This window comes from Nerophis lumbriciformis, linkage group LG11 (assembly GCF_033978685.3).
Source record: "Nerophis lumbriciformis linkage group LG11, RoL_Nlum_v2.1, whole genome shotgun sequence".
NCBI lineage: Eukaryota > Metazoa > Chordata > Actinopteri > Syngnathiformes > Syngnathidae > Nerophis > Nerophis lumbriciformis.
In genome coordinates, this window is record NC_084558.2 from 42,722,549 (window position 1) to 42,742,098 (window position 19,550).

Here is a 19,550-nt window from a genome sequence, read left to right on the forward strand (position 1 = left end):
TCCGCCAGTTTCAATAATATGACCACTGTTGAGAATTCTGTGTAAAAAAAAATGTCTTACGATATTGTCAAACAAGGGATAATTTATTGAATGTACTGTAATAATGTGTTTAAAATTATGATACTAAATTGTATACATTTATATTGGAACAAAGCTAATTTTGTTTTGCCGGAACCTATCTGCATATGTGTGTTTTTTGGGATATATTTTGGAGCTGGACTTACTGAAACAGTATAAAACGATGCCGCCTTTTAGCGTTTTAAAGTAATAATTGAGCGAATTAGTTTTCTGGTCATGTTAGTTACTGGTCTGTAAACATCTACAATGTTCGTAGTTTTACCTGATCCACGCGTTGTGTAACAATAGCGTGCGAAGACAGGCTGGAGGTCACAGAGATTATTACTACATAATGTGGACACTATAAGACATTTAAAGGATGCTTTGGGTAAGATGACGTTTTCTCTGAAACATGTTTAAAACATTTGTTTGTTCATAACATGATAGCTGTGTGCATACAGTTACAATATGATCACACGGGTTATCTTTATAACATGTCCGAAAAGGAGCAAAAAGACGCAGACGACCTCTTCCCCGCTTCACAGCAATTACTAAAACATTTGTTTTAGTAATTGTTCTCAATTTACAACACAATTTAAATAAATAAGTATTTAAGTTGTGATTCACATAATACATCTGTCTCGTTTGCAGAAGCGGTGTTTGTCAAGGGCTGAGCTGCAGTACCGCAGTTGGGACTGCTTTCTAAAAAGAAAATACAGCTTTCTGCCAGGTAAGATCAATTCTAAATGAAAGAAAAGTCATCCAGCTAACACAAATATATATTTTTTTGATACAGATGATGTCAAGTCACTGCGGTCTGTGGTCAACCCGGATGTGTGCAAGTAAGTTTTTCTAAATCAGGTATTTAAATAAAGGACTATCGTTGAATCTAAGTAAAACTAAAATAATGTTATTTGGTAACAGTAGAAGAGAAAGTCAAACACAAATACAAATAGACGGAATAATGAATTGAATTGAATTAAATTTTTTATATAGCGCTTTTTCTCAAGTGACTCAAAGCGCTTTACATTGTGAAACCCAATATCTAAGTTACATTTAAACCAGTGTGGGGGGCACTGAGAGCAGGTGGGTAAAGTGTCTTGCCCAAGGACACAACGACAGTGACTAGGATGGCGGAAGCGGGGATCGAACCTGCAACCCTCAAGTTGCTGGCACCGCCCCCAGGAATAGAAATTGAAAGAGTAAATGAAACCAAATTTCTAGGTATAATGATTGCTGATAAATTGAACAGGAAATCTCATGTAAAAAATATACAACATAAAGTAGCAAGAAAGACGTCAATAATGAATAAGGCAAAACATGTTCTAGACCAAAAATCACTTCATATTCGCTAGTGTTACCATATCTGAGTTATTGTGTAGAAATTGTAAATAATGTAAATAATTCAATGTATACACCCTGATGATGATCTTGTGTGATGACTGTATTATGATGATAGTATATATCTGTATCATGAATCAATTTAAGTGGACCCCGACTTAAACAAGTTGAAAAACTTATTCGGGTGTTACCATTTAGTGGTCAATTGTATGGAATGTGTACTTCACTGTGCAACCTACTAATAAACGTCTCAATCAATCAATCAATCAAAAACATGGGGAAATAACTACAAAAGTACACTTCATTCATTAACGGTGTTACAAAAAAGATCAGTTAGAATAATACATAATGTTGGATATAGAGAACATTCAAACCCATCCATCCATCCATCCATCTTCTTCCGCTTATCCGAGGTCGGGTCGCGGGGGCAGCAGCCTAAGCAGGGAAGCCCAGACTTCCCTCTCCCCAGCCACTTCGTCCAGCTCCTCCCGGGGGATCCCGAGGCGCTCCCAGGCCAGCCGGGAGACATAGTCTTCCCAACGTGTCCTGGGTCTTCCTCGTGGCCTCCTACCGGTCGGACGTGCCCTAAACACCTCCCTAGGGAGGCGCTCGGGTGGCATCCTGACCAGATGCCCGAACCACCTCATCTGGTTCCTCTCGATGTGGAGGAGCAGCGGCTTTACTTTGAGCTCCCCCCGGATGACAGAGCTTCTCACCCTATCTCTAAGGGAGAGCCCCGCCACCCGGCGGAGGAAACTCATTTCTGCCGCTTGTACCCGTGATCTTGTCCTTTCGGTCATAACCCAAAGCTCATGACCATAGGTGAGGATGGGAACGTAGATCGACCGGTAAATTGAGAGCTTTGCCTTCCGGCTCAGCTCCTTCTTCACCACAACGGATCCATACAGCGTCCGCATTACTGAAGACGCCGCACCGATCCGCCTGTCGATCTCACGATCCACTCTTCCCTCACTCGTGAACAAGACTCCGAGGTACTTGAACTCCTCCACTTGGGGCAAGATCTCCTCCCCAACCCGGAGATGGCACTCCACCCTTTTCCGGGCGAGAACCATGGACTCGGACTTGGAGGTGCTGATTCTCATCCCAGTCACTTCACACTCAGCTGCGAACCGATCCAGTGAGAGCTGAAGATCCTGGCTAGATGAAGCCATCAGGACCACATCATCATTCAAACCCTTTATTCATTGAATCGAAAATACTGAAATTCCATGACATAGTGAATTTGCAAAAAGCTAAAATTATAGACAAAGCAAACTATAATCTGCTACCCAAGAATATACAACAATTCTTCTCAAAAAAAGGGGAGAAATGTAATCTTAGAGAAAAATGTAATTTAAAACATTTGTATGCTCGTACAACACTTAAGACCTTCAGTATATCAGTATGTGGAATTAAATGACGGAATGGTTTAAGCAAAGCAATCAAACAATGTACTAATATGAAAGAAACTCTTCAAACTTAAAGTGTTTACAAAGTACAAAGAAGAACCATGATAAACATTCTGGATTTATTCCCTCCATCCAATCTTTCATTCTCAAAATAATCTTATTTATCTCATTATATGTAATATAACTTACTTCACCGATTATTATTTATTTATTTATTTTATTGTGATTAATTATGGAGTATATTGTGAATAAATTGAGAACAGGAAGTGAACAAAAGTTTTAGCAACTGTTATGTAAAAGAAAAGGGGTTGGATTAAATAAGCTCTGCTTCTTCGTACTCCTTTTCCAACATGTTGAAAAGAGAAACTGGACATTGTGATGTATCATGTTGTATGCTTGCATGTTCCAAATAAACTCAAACTCAACTCAACTAAATGAATAGGAATGGTTTGTTTTTATTTAGCGTATGGCGTTACAGAATACTGTACGCCAAAACAACCCGTCATAAAAACATTTTTTTCCCCCGGGCTATTACAATCTGAAACCCGCAAATATAACTCTGGAACAAATCAGTCACTGTGAATGTACTAACTCATGTTCACGTCATCATCCTTTTTACCTTTTGTTCTATTGAGCATTGCACTATTATTTATTAGCCTTGCACATACACTATATTGCCAAAAGTATTTGGCCACCAGCCTTGACTCGCATATGAACTTGAAGTGCCATCCCATTCCTAACCCATAGGGTTCAATATGATGTCGGTCCACCTTTTGCAGCTATTACAGCTTCAACCCTTCTGGGAAGGCTGTCCACAAGGTTGCGGAGTGTGTTTATAGGAATTTTCCGCCATTCTTCCAAAAGCGCATTGGTGAGGTCACACATTGATGTTGGCCGAGAAGGCCTGGCTCTCAGTCTCCATTCTAATTCATCCCAAAGGTGTTCTATCGGGTTCAGGTCAGGACTCTGTGCAGGCCAGTCAAGTTCATCCACACCAGACTCTGTCATCCATCTTTATTGACCTTACTTTGTGCACTGGTGCACAGTCCTGTTGGAAGAGGAAGGGGCCCGCTCCAAACTGTTCCCACAAGGTTGAGAGCATGGAATCGTCCAAAATGTTTTGGTATCCTGGAGCATTCAAAGTTCCTTTTACTGGAACTAAAGGGCAAAGCCCAACTCCTGAAAAACAACCCCACACCATAATTTCTCCTCCACAGAATTTCACACTCGGCACAGTGAAGTCCGAAATGTACAGTTCTCCTGGCAACCTCCAGACCGGTCCATCAGATTACCAGATGGAAAAGCGTGATTCATCACTCCAGAAAACGCGTCTCCACTGCTCTAGAGTCCAGTGGTGACAGGCTTTACACCACTGCATCCGACGCTTTGCATTGGACTTGGTGATGTATGGCTGAGATGTATTTGCTCGGCCATGGAAACCCATTCCATGAAGCTCTCTGCGTACTGTACGTGGGCTAATTGGAAGGTCACATGACATTTGGAGCTCTGTAGCAACTGACTGTGCAGAATGTATTTACGCTATGCGCTTCAGCATCCGCTGACCCCTCTCTGTCAGTTTACTTGACCTACCACTTGGGGGCTGAGTTGCTGTTGTTCCCAAACTCTTCCATTTTCTTATAATAAAGCCGACAGTTGAGTTTGGAATATTTAGGAGCAAGTAAATTTCACGACTGGATTTGTTGCACAGGTGGCATCCTATGACAGTTCCACGCTGGAAATCACTGAGAGCGGCCCATTCTTTCACACATGTTTGTAGAAACAGTCTCCATGCCTAAGTGCTTGATTTTATCAATGTGTGACCTCACCAATGCGCTTTTGGAAGAATGGCGGAAAGTGATTAGGACACCTGATTCTGATCATTGGATGGCCAAATACTTTTGGCAATATAGTGTATTAGCTGGATGAAGTGGCTGGGGAGAGGGAAGTCTGGGGTTCTCTGCTCAGGCTGCTTGAATAAGCGGAAGAAGATGGAAAAATGGACATTAGTTATTTAAGTACTCGTTTTTATCCTTAGTTCATCGTTAATATTTATTGTTTACATCGAACGAGAGAGCACAGCCTACCAAGTCAAAATCTTTGCATGTTAAACATACAAGGAATTCTGATTCTGATTCATATCAAACTGCAAATTGTGTACGCAGGATCCGGAACATTGGCATCATGGCCCACATCGACGCGGGAAAGACCACCACCACGGAGAGGATGCTTTACTACTCTGGCTATACCAGAGCACTGGGAGGTGTGTTTGAAGTCAGTGTTTCTTAACCATAGGGCCGTGAGCGCCCACTAGAAGGCTGCTAAAAATATCTGTTTCTCAGCTGTTGTCCACATGGGCCGCAGGGGTACTCAGTTGTAATACACTTTTTCGCCACTTGTGGCAGTAATAACAATATCAAACAGAAGAAGTCTGGAGCCAAAGTCATAGAGAAGTTTCTTAAGCGCAAAAAATATGACAAAAGTGGTGAATCTGCATTTTAATTTGCACTAAAATTGTTACTGACAGGTTTATTTAGGAAACATCTAAGATCATTTTATTCTGTCAAAATGAGCTGCTTTGTCAAAAATAGCTACACAACGCTAGTGAGCAAGCGCATTAGCGCAAAAAATGTTCCTTGAAAAAACAAATTACTTTTAAAATGAACAACTTTGTGTTGACTTACCTCGTGTAGACTTTGCCACTTGCGCTACAAGCAAGTAATTATTTACAATTATATGTCTTTCATTGTAACTTCGGACCAGTAATCACTTAGACCAGGAGCGCCCATTACGTCGATCGCCAGCTACGGGTCGATCGTGGAGTGTGTGTCAGTCGATAGCCAGCCAGGCATAAAAAAAAAAAAATAGACGTCACTTTCGTCACTTGATTGACATTTACGGCACCCGAGGGTCTTGTGAGCTCGTTATTAAGAAAAAATGACAGAGGAAGGCGAGAAACACATTTTATGCTGTCAAAACTCTAAAGACCGACTGCACAGTTCCTGTCTTCACAATAAAAGCCCTGTTTCGTCTTGCCTGTGCTAACAAAATAAGAGTCTCAGAAAGCCAGTGTGCACAAGCCAGCAAGCTACGGAGTTTGCTGCCAATGTCCATCCATCCATCCATCTTCTTCCGCTTATCCGAGGTCGGGTCGCGGGGGCAGCAGCCTAAGCAGGGAAGCCCAGACTTCCCTCTCCCCAGCCACTTCGTCCAGCCCCTCCCGGGGGATCCCGAGGCGTTCCCAGGCCAGCCGGGAGACATAGTCTTCCCAACGTGTCCTGGGTCTTCCCCGTGGCCTCCTACCGGTCGGACATGCCCTAAACACCTCCTTAGGGAGGCGCTCGGGTGGCATCCTGACCAGATGCCTGAACCACCTCATCTTGCTCCTCTCGATGTGGAGGAGCAGCGGCTTTACTTTGAGCTCCCCCCGGATGACAGAGCTTCTCACCCTATCTCTAAGGGAGAGACCCGCCACCCGGCGGAGGAAACTCATTTCGGCCGCTTGTACCCGTGATCTTGTCCTTTCGGTCATAACCCAAAGCTCATGACCATAGGTGAGGATGGGAACGTAGATCGACCGGTAAATTGAGAGCTTTGCCTTCCGGCTCAGCTCCTTCTTCACCACAACGGATCGATACAGCGTCCGCATTACTGAAGACGCCGCACCGATCCGCCTGTCGATCTCACGATCCACTCTTCCCTCACTTGTGAACAAGACTCCTCCACTTGGGGCAAGATCTCCTCCCCAACCCGGAGATGGCACTCCACCCTTTTCCGGGCGAGAACCATGGACTCGGACTTGGAGGTGCTGATTCTCATCCCAGTCGCTTCACACTCAGCTGCGAACCGATCCAGTGAGAGCTGAAGATCCTGGCCAGATGAAGCCATCAGGACCAAATCATCTGCAAAAAGCAGAGACCTAATCCTGCAGCCACCAAACCAGATCCCCTCAACGCCTTGACTGCGCCTAGAAATTCTGTCCATAAAAGTTATGAACAGAATCGGTGACAAAGGGCAGCCTTGGCGGAGTCCAACCCTCACTGGAAACGTGTCCGACTTACTGCCGGCAATGCGAACCAAGCTCTGACACTGATCATACAGGGAGCGGACCGCCACAATCAGACAGTCCGAAACCCCATACTCTCTGAGCACTCCCCACAGGACTTCCCGAGGGACACGGTCGAATGCCTTCTCCAAGTCCACAAAGCACATGTAGACTGGTTGGGCAAACTCCCATGCACCCTCAAGGACCCTGCCGAGAGTATAGAGCTGGTCCACAGTTCCACGACCAGGACGAAAACCACACTGTTCCTCCTGAATCCGAGGTTCGACTATCCGGCGTAGCCTCCTCTCCAGTACACCTGAATAGACCTTACCGGGAAGGCTGAGGAGTGTGATCCCACGATAGTTAGAACACACCCTCCCTTTTTAAAGAGAGGAACCACCACCCCGGTCTGCCAATCCAGAGGTACTGCCCCCGATGTCCACGCGATGCTGCAGAGTCTTGTCAACCAAGACAGCCCTACAGCATCCAGAGCCTTAAGGAACTCCGGGCGGATCTCATCCACCCCCGGGGCCTTGCCACCGAGGAGCTTTTTAACTACCTCAGCAACCTCAGCCCCAGAAATAGGAGAGCCCACCACAGATTCCCCAGGCACTGCTTCCTCATAGGAAGACGTGTTGGTGGGATTGAGGAGGTCTTCGAAGTATTCCCTCCACCGATCCACAACTTCCGCAGTCGAGGTCAGCAGAACACCATCCGCACCATACACGGTGTTGGTAGTGCACTGCTTCCCCTTCCTGAGGCGGCGGATGGTGGTCCAGAATCGCTTCGAAGCTGTCCGGAAGTTGTTTTCCATGGCTTCCCCGAACTCCTCCCATGTCCGAGTTTTTGCCTCCGCGACCGCTGAAGCCGCACACCGCTTGGCCTGTCGGTACCTGTCCGCTACCTCAGGAGTCCCATGAGCCAAAAGAACCCGATAGGACTCCTTCTTCAGCTTGACGGCATCCCTCACCGCCAGTGTCCACCAACGGGTTCTAGGATTACCGCCACGACAGGCACCAACTACCTTGCGGCCACAGCTCCAATCAGCCGCCTCGACAATAGAGGTGCGGAACATGGTCCACTCGGACTCAATGTCCAGCACCTCCCTCGTGACATGTTCAAAGTTCTTCCGGAGGTGGGAATTGAAACTCTCTCTGACAGGAGACTCTGCCAGACGTTCCCAGCAAACCCTCACAATGCGTTTGGGCCTGCCAGGTCTGTCCGGCATCCTCCCCCACCATCGCAGCCAACTCACCACCAGGTGGTGCCAATGTATTTCTTGTAAAGTGTATATAAACGAGTATGGAAGCTGGACAAATAAGATGACAAAAAACTAACCACTTCCATGTGGTGTTGGACAGAAAGGAGAACTTTTTTTCTCCTCCATTTGAAAATGTGGACATTATCAGCACTACTGTCTGATTCCAATCAATGCAGAATCAGGTAATACGCCAACTTATATTCTTGTCTTCATGAAAGAAAGGAATCTATATGTGTTAAAAATGCTTGTATTATCACAAAACACCTTTAACTTGTTATTAAAAACATCTCTTTCATAAATAAATAAATAAATAAATATAAATTATATATATGAATGATGTAGATCCCCTCGACTTGGTCAATTGAAAAGTAGCTCGTGTGGGCACCCCTGATGTAGACCATTACATCATGAGGAAGTTCACATTGGGAGGAGGCTAAGCCGGATAGTCGAACCTCGGATTCAGGAGGAACAGTGTGGTTTTCGTCCTGGTCGTGAAACTGTGGACCAGCTCTATACTCTCGGCAGGGTCCTTGAGGGTGCATGGGAGTTTGCCCAACCAGTCTACATGTGCTTTGTGGACTTGGAGAAGGCATTCGACCGTGTCCCCCGGGAAGTCCTGTGGGGAGTGCTCAGAGAGTATGGGGTATCGGACTGTCTGATTTGGGCGGTCCTCTCCCGATATGATCAGTGTCAGAGCTTGGTCCGCATTGCCGGCAGTAAGTCGGACCCGTTTCCACTGAGGGTTGGACTCCGCCAAGGCTGCCCTTTGTCACCGATTCTGTTCATACATTTTATGGACAGAATTTCTAGGCGTAGTCAGGACGTTGAGGGGATCCGGTTGGTGGCTGCAGGATCAGGTCTCTGCTTTTTGCAGATGATGTGGTCCTGATGGCTTCATCTGGCCAAGATCTTCAGCTCTCACTGGATCAGTTCGCAGCCGAGTGTGAAGCGACTGGGATGAGAATCAGCACCTCCAAGTCAGAGTCCATGGTTCTCGCCCGGAAAAGGGTGGAGTGCCATCTCCGGGTTGGGGAGGAGACCCTGCCTCAAGTGGAGGAGTTCAAGTACCTCAGAGTCTAGTTCACGAGTAAGGGAAGAGTGGATCGTGAGATCGACAGGCGTATCGGTGCAGCGTCTTCAGTAATGCGGACGCTGTATCGATCAGTTGTGGTGAAGAAGGAGCTGAGCCGGAAGGCAAAGCTGTCAATTTACTGGTCGATCTAGTCTTGGGTCATGACCGAAAGGACAAGATCACGGGTACAAGTGGCCGAAATGAATTTCTTCCGCCGGGTGGCGGGGCTCTCCCTTAGAGATAGGGTGAGAAGCTCTGCCATCCGGGAGGAGCTCAAAGTAAAGCCGCTGCTCCTCCACATCGAGAGGAGCCAGATGAGGTGGTTCGGTATCTGGTGAGGATGGCACCCGAACGCCTCCCTAGGGAGGTGTTTAGGGCACGTCCGACCGGTAGGAGGCCAAGGGGAAGACCCGGGACACGTTGGGAAGACTATGTCTCCCGGCTGGCCTGGGAGCGCCTCGGGATCCCCGGGAAGAGCTGGACGAAGTGGCTGGGGAGAGGGAAGTCTGGTCTTCCCTGCTTAGGCTGCTGCCCCCGCGACCCGTTCTCGGATAAGCGGAAGAAGATGGATGGATGGATTGAAGTTCATATTGACGCTAATAATGGTAGCCTACATTTTGTTTTTTATCACCGTTTAAAAAAAAAAAAGTTTCTCAACTGTGGTCTGTATGGGCCGCAGGGGTACTCGGTTGTAATACCCTTGTTCACCACTTGTGGCAGTAGTGACAATATCAAACAAACCAAAGAAGTCTCAAACTAAACTTGTAGTTTAAGCGCAAAAAGTATGACCAAAAAGGTGAAGCTGTGTTATCATTTGCACTTTGACAGTTTAGTTAAACATATATTAGTTATTATTCATTTAGTTATAATGTATTTATTTTACCACTGCATAATTGAATGTAAATATATTTTTCATCAGTTTTTGAGTCCATTCTCTTGCAGTATATTTGATTAGTATCTAATGTTGTAATCTGCCTGACCTAAGCCTTGTGGTGAACACATGCTTTCATATCATTTGACGAGGTTGTAAACTGTGAGTAGGTGAGATCTAATTATCGAATATGATTAAAATGAAGAGTGAGATTACTAATTCAGTGTTAATATTTGGAGTTTTGTAGTGGACAAGTTGGCCCTGAGAAGAAAAAGGTTAGGAACCACTGTTTTAAGTGATGTCCAATGATAGACGTCCTGTTTCTAAACACTCCTTGTTGCTGTTCCAGATGTGGACGACGGAGACACAGTGACCGACTTCATGGCTCAAGAGCGCGAGCGTGGAATCACCATCCAGTCGGCGGCAGTTACGTTTGACTGGATAGGCCACAGAATCAACCTGATCGACACCCCAGGTACCGACACGACTGTTTGACTTTTTGAAAGGGGAACATTATCACCAGACCTATGTAAGCGTCAATATATACCTTGATGTTGCAGAAAAAAGACCATATATTTTTTTAACCGATTTCCGAACTCTAAATGGGTGAATTTTGGCGAATTAAACGCCTTTCTAATATTCGCTCTCGGAGCGATGACGTCACAACGTGGCGTCACACCGGAAGAGCAATCCGCCATTTTCTCAAACACAGAGTCAAATCAGCTCTGTTATTTTCCGTTTTTTCGATTGTTTTCCGTACCTTGGAGACATCATGCCTCGTCGGTGTGTTGTGGGAGGGTGTAACAACACGAACAGGGACGGATTCAAGTTGCACCAGTGGCCCAAAGATGCGAAAGTGGCAAGAAATTGGACGTTTGTTCCGCACACTTTACCGACGAAAGCTATGCTACGACAGAGATGGCAAGAATGTGTGGATATCCTGCGACACTCAAAGCAGATGCATTTCCAACGATAAAGTCAAAGAAATCTGCCGCCAGACCCCCATTGAATCTGCCGGAGTGTGTGAGCAATTCAGGGACAAAGGACCTCGGTAGCACGGCAAGCAATGGCGGCAGTTTGTTCCCGCAGACGAGCGAGCTAAACCCCCTATCGACCATAGCTTCCCTGGCCTACTGACATCAACTCCAAAACTGGACAGATCAGCTTTCAGGAAAAGAGCGCGGATGAGGGTATGTCTACAGAATATATTAATTGATGAAAATTGGGCTGTCTGCACTCTCAAAGTGCATGTTGTTGCCAAATGTATTTCATATGCTGTAAACCTAGTTCATAGTTAGTTTCCTTTAATGCCAAACAAACACATACCAATCGTTGGTTAGAAGGCGATCGCCGAATTCGTCCTCGCTTTCTCCCGTGTCGCTGGCTGTCGTGTCATTTTCGTCGGTTTCGCTTGCATACGGTTCAAACCGATATGTCTCAATAGCTTCAGTTTCTTCTTCAATTTCGTTTTCGCTACCTGCCTCCACACTACAACCATCCGTTTCAATACATTCGTAATCTGTTGAATCGCTTAAGCCGCTGAAATCCGAGTCTGAATCCGAGCTAATGTCGCTATAGCTTGCTGTTCTTTCTGCCATGTTTGTTTGTGTTGGCTTCACTATGTGACGTCACAGGAAAATGGACGGGTGTTTATAACGATGGTTCAAATCGGGCACTTTGAAGCTTTTTTTAGGGATATTGCGTGATGGGTAAAATTTTGAAACAAACTTCGAAAAATATAATAAGCCACTGGGAACTGATTTTTAATGGTTTAACCATTCTGAAATTGTGATAATGTTCCCCGTTAAGGCAGACATTTGAATGGTTTTGACGGCAGGTCACGTGGACTTCACTCTGGAGGTAGAGCGGGCTCTTCGCGTTCTCGACGGGGCTGTGGCCGTGTTCGATGCATCTGCAGGCGTCGAGGTTTGAACTTTGTCGGTTCTTGTTTTAAAAAATAAATAAGGTGGAGTTCTCTAATAAACCAAAGTGCTGGCTCGGATCCTTCAGGCTCAGACTTTGACTGTGTGGAGGCAAGCTGAGAAGCATCACATCCCGTGTGTTTGTTTCCTCAACAAGATGGACAAGCCTGCAGCCAAGTAGGAGAATATTACACTAAAAACATGTTTTTATTGTTTGAAAATTAATGTTTTTCTTCTTTCAGCCTCAGTTTTTCCATTGAGAGCATCAGGCAGAAGTTAAAAGCCAACCCAGTCCTCCTTCAGGTAAAATTTATGTGGGGAGGACATAAGAAATATTTCATTTGAAAATATTGGCATCTATAAGAGCAAAGGAAACTATATTCAGTGGAACCTCGATTTACGATTGGTTATTAAACAGGGTTCGTAAATGGAAAAGTTCTTATAGTGAAGCAAGAAACAATGTAAATATGAAAAATGGGTACCAGTCTCGGCAAAAATCCATATTTTAGTTAAGGTTTGTACACTTTGAACACAATATAAAGTGTTGTACAGTACCGTATATCAAACAAACATAACAAGGATATGATGGATTATTTAAAAAGAGTAAATTATTCTTTTTTTTAACAAGCTAAACCGACGACGACGACAAAATAAACTGTCCTGTATGCGCTGCTTTGCTGTCCCATAGGTGCTCTCACAAACGATCAGAAATAACAAAAATCCTTACCTTCAACAACCATAATGCTACAATAACAAATATTTTAAAAAGTACTTCAATTAACGTCACCAATGGAACAACTACTCAGTGGCCTAGTGGTTAGAGTGTCCCCCCTGAGATGGGGGAGTCATACCAAAGACTATAAAAATGGGACCCATTACCTCCCTGCTTGGCACTCAGCATCAAGGGTTGGAATTGGGGGTTAAATCACCAAAAATGATCCCCGGGCGCGGCCACCGCTGCTGCTCACTGCTCACCTCACCTCCCAGGGGGTGATCAAGGGTGATGGGTCAAATGCAGAGAATAATTTCGCCACATCTAGTGTGTGTGTGACTATCATTGGTACTTTAACTTTAACTTAACTCACAAGAGAGAAAGGAGCAGACAGGGGGCGAGAAGGGAGGGAGCCTCTTGGAAAAGAAGCCTCTGAACGAGAGGTAGTTTTGATATTTTTCCAGAAAAGTTCGGTCTCATCACAATTAAAAAAATGCTGCGGTACGAAGCCAGCTACCTCAATCTCTTCAATACCAGCAGGCACAAAATGGCTGCCAGCGGGACACAAAATTAAATGAATGAAGCGTTCGCACACACAGACATATTTGGCTCAATCTAAACGTTTGTAACCCGAAAAGTTTGCAAATAGAGAGGTTGGTAAAACGAGGTTCCACTGTACAGTGAAATCACCGTATAGAACCCGACGATTGTTTTGTTTCCTTTTGTAGATTCCAGTCGGCACAGGCAAGAATTTCTCCGGCGTAGTTGACCTGTTGACCAATCAGAGGCTGGCGTGGAAGCTGAACGAGCGGGAGGACGACGGGCGCGTTTTTGAGGTCAAACCTGTCAGCGAGTGGAAGGAGCCGGAGCTGGTGCAGGAGGTCCGCCAGGCCAGAACCGCTTTAATCGAGCAGGCAGGTACACATTTTTAACACTACTTGCGGACACTTTTAATTTGAAATTTGTCAACTCCAGGTTGCAGATTTGGATGATGAGTTTGCGGAGGTGCTGCTGACAGACTTCGGTGACAATTTTGATGACGTTCCTTCAATCAAAGTGAGTTGGCTGCCACATTGTGTCACGGTAGATACAAACGAGGTTGTGGAATATGTCCTCAGCTCCAAGAGGCCCTGAGAAGGATCACTTTGGAACGTAAAGGAGTCCCGGTGCTCTGCGGCAGCTCTTTACGCAATAAAGGTGTTCAGCCTCTCATGGACGCCATCGCCGCCTTCCTGCCCGCCCCAGACGAGCGGCCCCATGACCTGGTGTGAGTGGAATATTCCGACTTGCTCCAATAACTCACTACTAGAGATCGATCGATATGTTTTTTTTTCCAGGGCCGATGCCGATTATTAGTAGTCAAGGAGGTGGATAACCAATATTTGTAGGCAATATTCTTTTGCAGTAAAAGTTATTTAAACATCAGTAAACAGCTGGACAAGGCTTTAAGTTATGTTTTTAACATTATTTTTAAGGAAACGGACTAGTAGTGATAACATATACATTTATACACATATACATATGTATATATACATTACATATAATTTATATATATATATATATATATATATATATATATATATATATATATATATGTGTGTGTGTATATATATGTAAATACATATATATAGATAGATATATATATTAATATATGTATATATATATATAAATAAAATCATATGTATATATATAAATATATACATATGTATATATATATATATACACACAGATATATATATATATAAATATATACATATATGTATATATATATATAAAAATATATACATAAATATATATATATATATATTTATATATATATACACACATACATATATATATATATATATACCGTACACACATTAATATATATATATATATATACATACATACACACATTAATATATATATATATATATATACACATATTTATATATATATATATACACATATTCATATATATATAAATACACATATTCATATATATATATATACACATTCATATATATATATATATATATATATATATATATATATATATATATACACACACACATATTCCAATGGATGGATGGATGGATATTCATATATATATATATATATATTCACATACCGTATTTTTCGGACAATAAGTCACAGTTTTTTTCATAGTTTGGCCGGGCTCCAGTGCGACTCATATGTTCTTTTCCTTCTTTATTATGCATTTTCGGCAGGTGCGACTTATACTCCGGTGCGACTTATACTCCAATAAATACGGTATATATATATATATATATATATATATATATATATATATATATATATATATATATATATATATTCATATTCATATTGTTATATATATATATTCAAATATTTGTAAATATCTACATACATATATATATGTATATATATATATACCGGTATATATATATTCATATTGTTATATATATATATATATATATATTCATATTGTTATATATATATATATTCATATTGTTATATATATATATATATATATATATATATATATTCATATTGTTATATATATATATATTCATATTGTTATATATATATATATATTCATATATTTGTAAATATCTACACATATATATATATTCATATATTTATAAATATCTACAAATTTATGAATGTGTGTATATATATATATATATATATATATATATATATATATATATAGAGGTGTCATTTTGAATTATGTGTTGTCCTTGAACTTATTTTTTATTGTTTCCACAAAATTCAGTAAGCAGGTTGTGTTATCTGTGATCATGTGTGTTGATTTTTTGTGTTACCGGTAGTTTAAGTGCGCCATGAGTGGGGAAGGTCGTTTGGATTGGGTCATATATAAAACTGCTGTGCTGTGTGCGAATCAAAATGCAATTTATGGTCATTAACCTGAATTACTCACAATGTTCACAAGATGGCGGCAAAAATGTGTGAACTTAAGTTAGGGACACCCCGCGGGCCAGATTCCTCATTAAACTTGTGACGTCTCGGCTCAAAATGGACACCCCTGATTTATATAATAATCTATTTGTCAAGATATTCACACAAAGTTTGGCGTTTTGGCGGCGACACCTCTGTTGCGTTGTTATTTGAAATAATCACGTAACATGAACCTCTGCGCGCTCCTTTGTGGGAGTGCTGCAGACGGACGCTTGTCAAGTGACTCCATTGCTGCAGTGGCCAAAACAAACAAAATGGGACTGGATTTCTAGGCTAAAATGTCAAGTTTTGACAGGCAAGCAAAGGAGACCAGCACTGCCTTAGAGCGAGAAACATATTTCGGGAGATATATTGACAATGAGTAATTTTTATTCTTAAATTAATAAATAAATAAAAATTAAGGAACCTTTTTTCCATGCAGGGCAAATGTCTGGTGCTTGAGGAGTGCTTTTTACTACCGTATTTTTCGGAGTATAAGTCGCTCCGGAGTATAAGTCGCACCGGCCGAAAATGCATAATAAAGAAGGAAAAAAACATATAAGTCGCACTGGAGTATAACTCACATTTTTTGGGGAAATTTATTTGATAAAATCCAACACCAACAATAGACATTTGAAAGGCAATTTAAAATAAATAAAGAATAGTGAACAACAGGCTGAATAAGTGTACTTTATATGAGGCATAAATAACCAACTGAGAACGTGCCTGGTATGTTAACGTAACATATTATGGTAAGAGTCATTCAAATAACTATAACATGTAGAACATGCTATACGTTTACCAAACAATCTGTCACTCCTAATCGGTAAATCCCATTAAATCTTATACGTCTAGTCTCTTACGTGAATGAGATAAATAATATTATTTGATATTTTACGATAATGTGTGAATAATTTCACACATAAGTCACTCTTATCTGTGCTGTAACGTTCAAATTTGAATGACAATAAAAAGGAAGTCTAAGTCCTGAGTATAAGTCGCACCCTCGGCCAAACTATGGAAAAAAACTGCGACTTATAGTCCGAAAAATACGGTACTCCAAACTTTCTTTCTGCTGCTCGATTGCAGTTTTCTGCTGCATATGTCACTACTTCCAGCTTGTAACCTGCAGTATATGATTTCCTTTTCGGTGCCATTTTTGTTCAGCCCTTTTCAGTTTTTATAAGTTACCGCCAATGTTGAAACGATCAATTTTCAGAGGTGCGGAAGTAGTAGCAGGTAGCATCTTTTTTTTTCACAATGCACTTCTGCCATGACCCGCCCCCGCCAAATTTTTATTGGTTGACGTGTGTGTGTGTGACGATTGCTGATATACGTCTAGTCTCTTACGTGAATGAGATAAATAATATTATTTGATATTTTATGGTAATGTGTTAATAATTTTACACATAAATCGCTCCAGAGTATAAATCGCATCCCCGGCCAAACTATGAAAAAAACTGCGACTTATAATCCGAAAAATACGGTATCTACTTGACTAATGATTATGTTTTAAATATTGCTATCAAATGTGTAAATATTGTATCTACTGATGTAGTTAGTAGGGCTGTGAATCTTTGGGTGTCCCACGATTAGATTCAATATTGATTCTTGGGGTCACGATTCGATTCAAAATCGATTTTTTTTTCAATTCAACACGATTCTCAATTCAAAAACGATTTTTTCCCGATTCAAAAAGATTCTCTATTCATTCAATACATAGGATTTCAGCAGGATCTACCCCAGTCTGCTGACATGCAAGCAGAGTAGTAGATTTTTGTAAAAAGCTTTTATAATAGTAAAGGACAATGTTTTATCAACTGATTGCAATAATGTAAATTTGTTTTAACTATTAAATGAATCAAAAATATGACTTATTTTATTTTTGTGAAAATATTGGACACTGTGTGTTGTCAAGCTTATGAGCTGCAATGCAAGTGTAAGCCACTGTGACACTATTGTTCTTTTTTTTAATTTTTATAAATGTCTAATGATAATGTCAATGAGGGATTTTTAATCACTGCTGTGTTGAAATTGTAACTAATATTGATACTGTTGTTGATAATATTCATTTTTGTTTCACTACTTTTGGTTTGTTCTGTGTCGTGTTTGTGTCTCCTCTCAATTGCTCTGTTTTCTGCAGTTCTGAGTGTTGCTGGGTCGGGTTTGGTTTTGGAATTGGATTGCATTGTTATGATATTGCTGTGTATTGTTTTGTTGGATTAATTAATTAAAAAGAAAAATCAAAGAAAAAAAAAAAAGAAAAGAGAATCGATTCTGAATCGCGATTCAAATTTGTATCAATTTTGTCCCACACCCCTAGTAGTTATGTTGTAGTTGTAAAAAAAAAGAAGAAAAGAGACCGATAGACATAACAGTGTTAAATAATGGTGCCAATAATCAGTCAATCTCTACTCACCACTGCCTCTCGGGGAACAGCTTCCCCAAAAAGTGGCCTCCGCTGTAACAAACGGCACGCTACATCAAGGGTGGCGTAGCGTTCATGTGTCATCGTTGTTGTGCTTGTGCAGGCGCTGGTACAAGGACGACTTGTGCGCTCTGGCCTTTAAGGTTCTCCACGACAAGCAGCGCGGCCCTCTGGTCTTCCTCCGTATCTACTCGGGGACGCTGAAAGCCCAGACGGCGCTCCACAACATCAACAGGAACAGCACGTATGTCCACCGCCTGCTGGGAGTTTTTTTTTTTAGACGCCAAAAATGTAAACATGCTAAATCCGCTATTTCCTCACCAGCGAGAGGATGAGCAGACTTCTCGTGCCGTTTGCTGACCAGCACGTGGAAATCCCCTCCTTGACGGCAGGAAACATCGCTCTGACTGTCGGACTGAAGCAGGTGCGTGCCACTCCTTCTCCACCTTTGTTCTTTCTCACACCTTCCTGCTCTTGGCAGACGGTAACAGGAGACACCATCGTCTCATCCAAAGCGTCGGCCGCCGCTGCCGCCCGCAGGTCACAGAAGGAGGGCAAGTCGGGAAAGGGGCGTGACCAACAAACCGACGTGGTCCTTTCAGGGGTGGAGGTCCCCGATCCGGTCTTTTTCTGCACCATTGAGCCACCCACCATGTCCAAACAAGCCGGTCAGTCACTACGGAAGGTTCTTCAGCGTCATCCCTTACAGTTCCAGCTAGAGATGTCCGATATTATCGGCCGATAAATGCTTTAAAATGTAATATCGGAAATTATCGGTATCGGTTTCAAAAAGTAAAATGTATGACTTTTTAAAACGCCGCTGTACGGAGTGGAGAAGTACAGAGCAGTTGCGTCTCGCAGTCATACTTGGCAACCCTTCCGATTTTCCCGGGAGACTCCCGAATTTCAGTGCCCCTCCCGGGGCAACCATTCTCCCGAATTTCTCCAGATTTCCACCCAGACAACAATATTGGGGGCGTTCCTTAAAGGCACTGCCTTTGCGTGCCGGCCCAGTCACATAATATCTACGGCTTCTCACACACACACAATTGAATGCAAATCATACTTGGTCAATAGCCATACAGGTCACACTGAGGGTGGCCATATAAACAACTTTAACACTGTTACAAATATGCGCCATACTGTGAACCAACACCAAACAAGAATGACAAACACATTTCGGGAGAACATCCGCACCGTAACACAACATAAACACAACAGAACAAATACCCAGAAACCCTTGCAGCACTAACTCTTCCGGGACGCTACCCCCCCACCTCAACCCCGCCCACATCAACCTCTTCATGCTTTCTCAGGGAGAGCATGTCCCAAATTCCAAGCTACTGTTTTGAGGCATGTTAAAAAAAATAATGCACTTTGTGACTTCAATAATAAATATGGCAGTGCCATGTTGGCATTTTTTCCCATAACTTGAGTTGATTTAATTTGGAAAACCTTGTTACATTGTTTAATGCATCCAGCGGGGCATCACAACAAAATGAGGCATAATAAT

General features: G+C 42.4%; 1 protein-coding gene across 1 annotated transcript in view; it reads left to right on the forward strand.

Annotated features, from left to right (window-relative positions):
* Positions 1-856: 856 nt before the first annotated feature.
* gfm2 (GTP dependent ribosome recycling factor mitochondrial 2) overlaps positions 857-19,550 on the forward strand; it is a 33,871-nt gene continuing 15,177 nt past the window's right edge. Inside the window, exons 1-12 of the mRNA XM_061966522.2 lie at positions 857-899; positions 4,970-5,067; positions 10,403-10,528; positions 11,891-11,979; positions 12,064-12,152; positions 12,218-12,278; positions 13,416-13,601; positions 13,663-13,743; positions 13,806-13,954; positions 18,141-18,281; positions 18,362-18,461; positions 18,519-18,705. Of these exons, the coding sequence (XP_061822506.1) occupies positions 4,989-5,067; positions 10,403-10,528; positions 11,891-11,979; positions 12,064-12,152; positions 12,218-12,278; positions 13,416-13,601; positions 13,663-13,743; positions 13,806-13,954; positions 18,141-18,281; positions 18,362-18,461; positions 18,519-18,705 (1,288 nt within the window). The 5' untranslated portion in view covers positions 857-899; positions 4,970-4,988. The remainder of the gene's footprint in view (positions 900-4,969; positions 5,068-10,402; positions 10,529-11,890; positions 11,980-12,063; positions 12,153-12,217; positions 12,279-13,415; positions 13,602-13,662; positions 13,744-13,805; positions 13,955-18,140; positions 18,282-18,361; positions 18,462-18,518; positions 18,706-19,550) is intronic.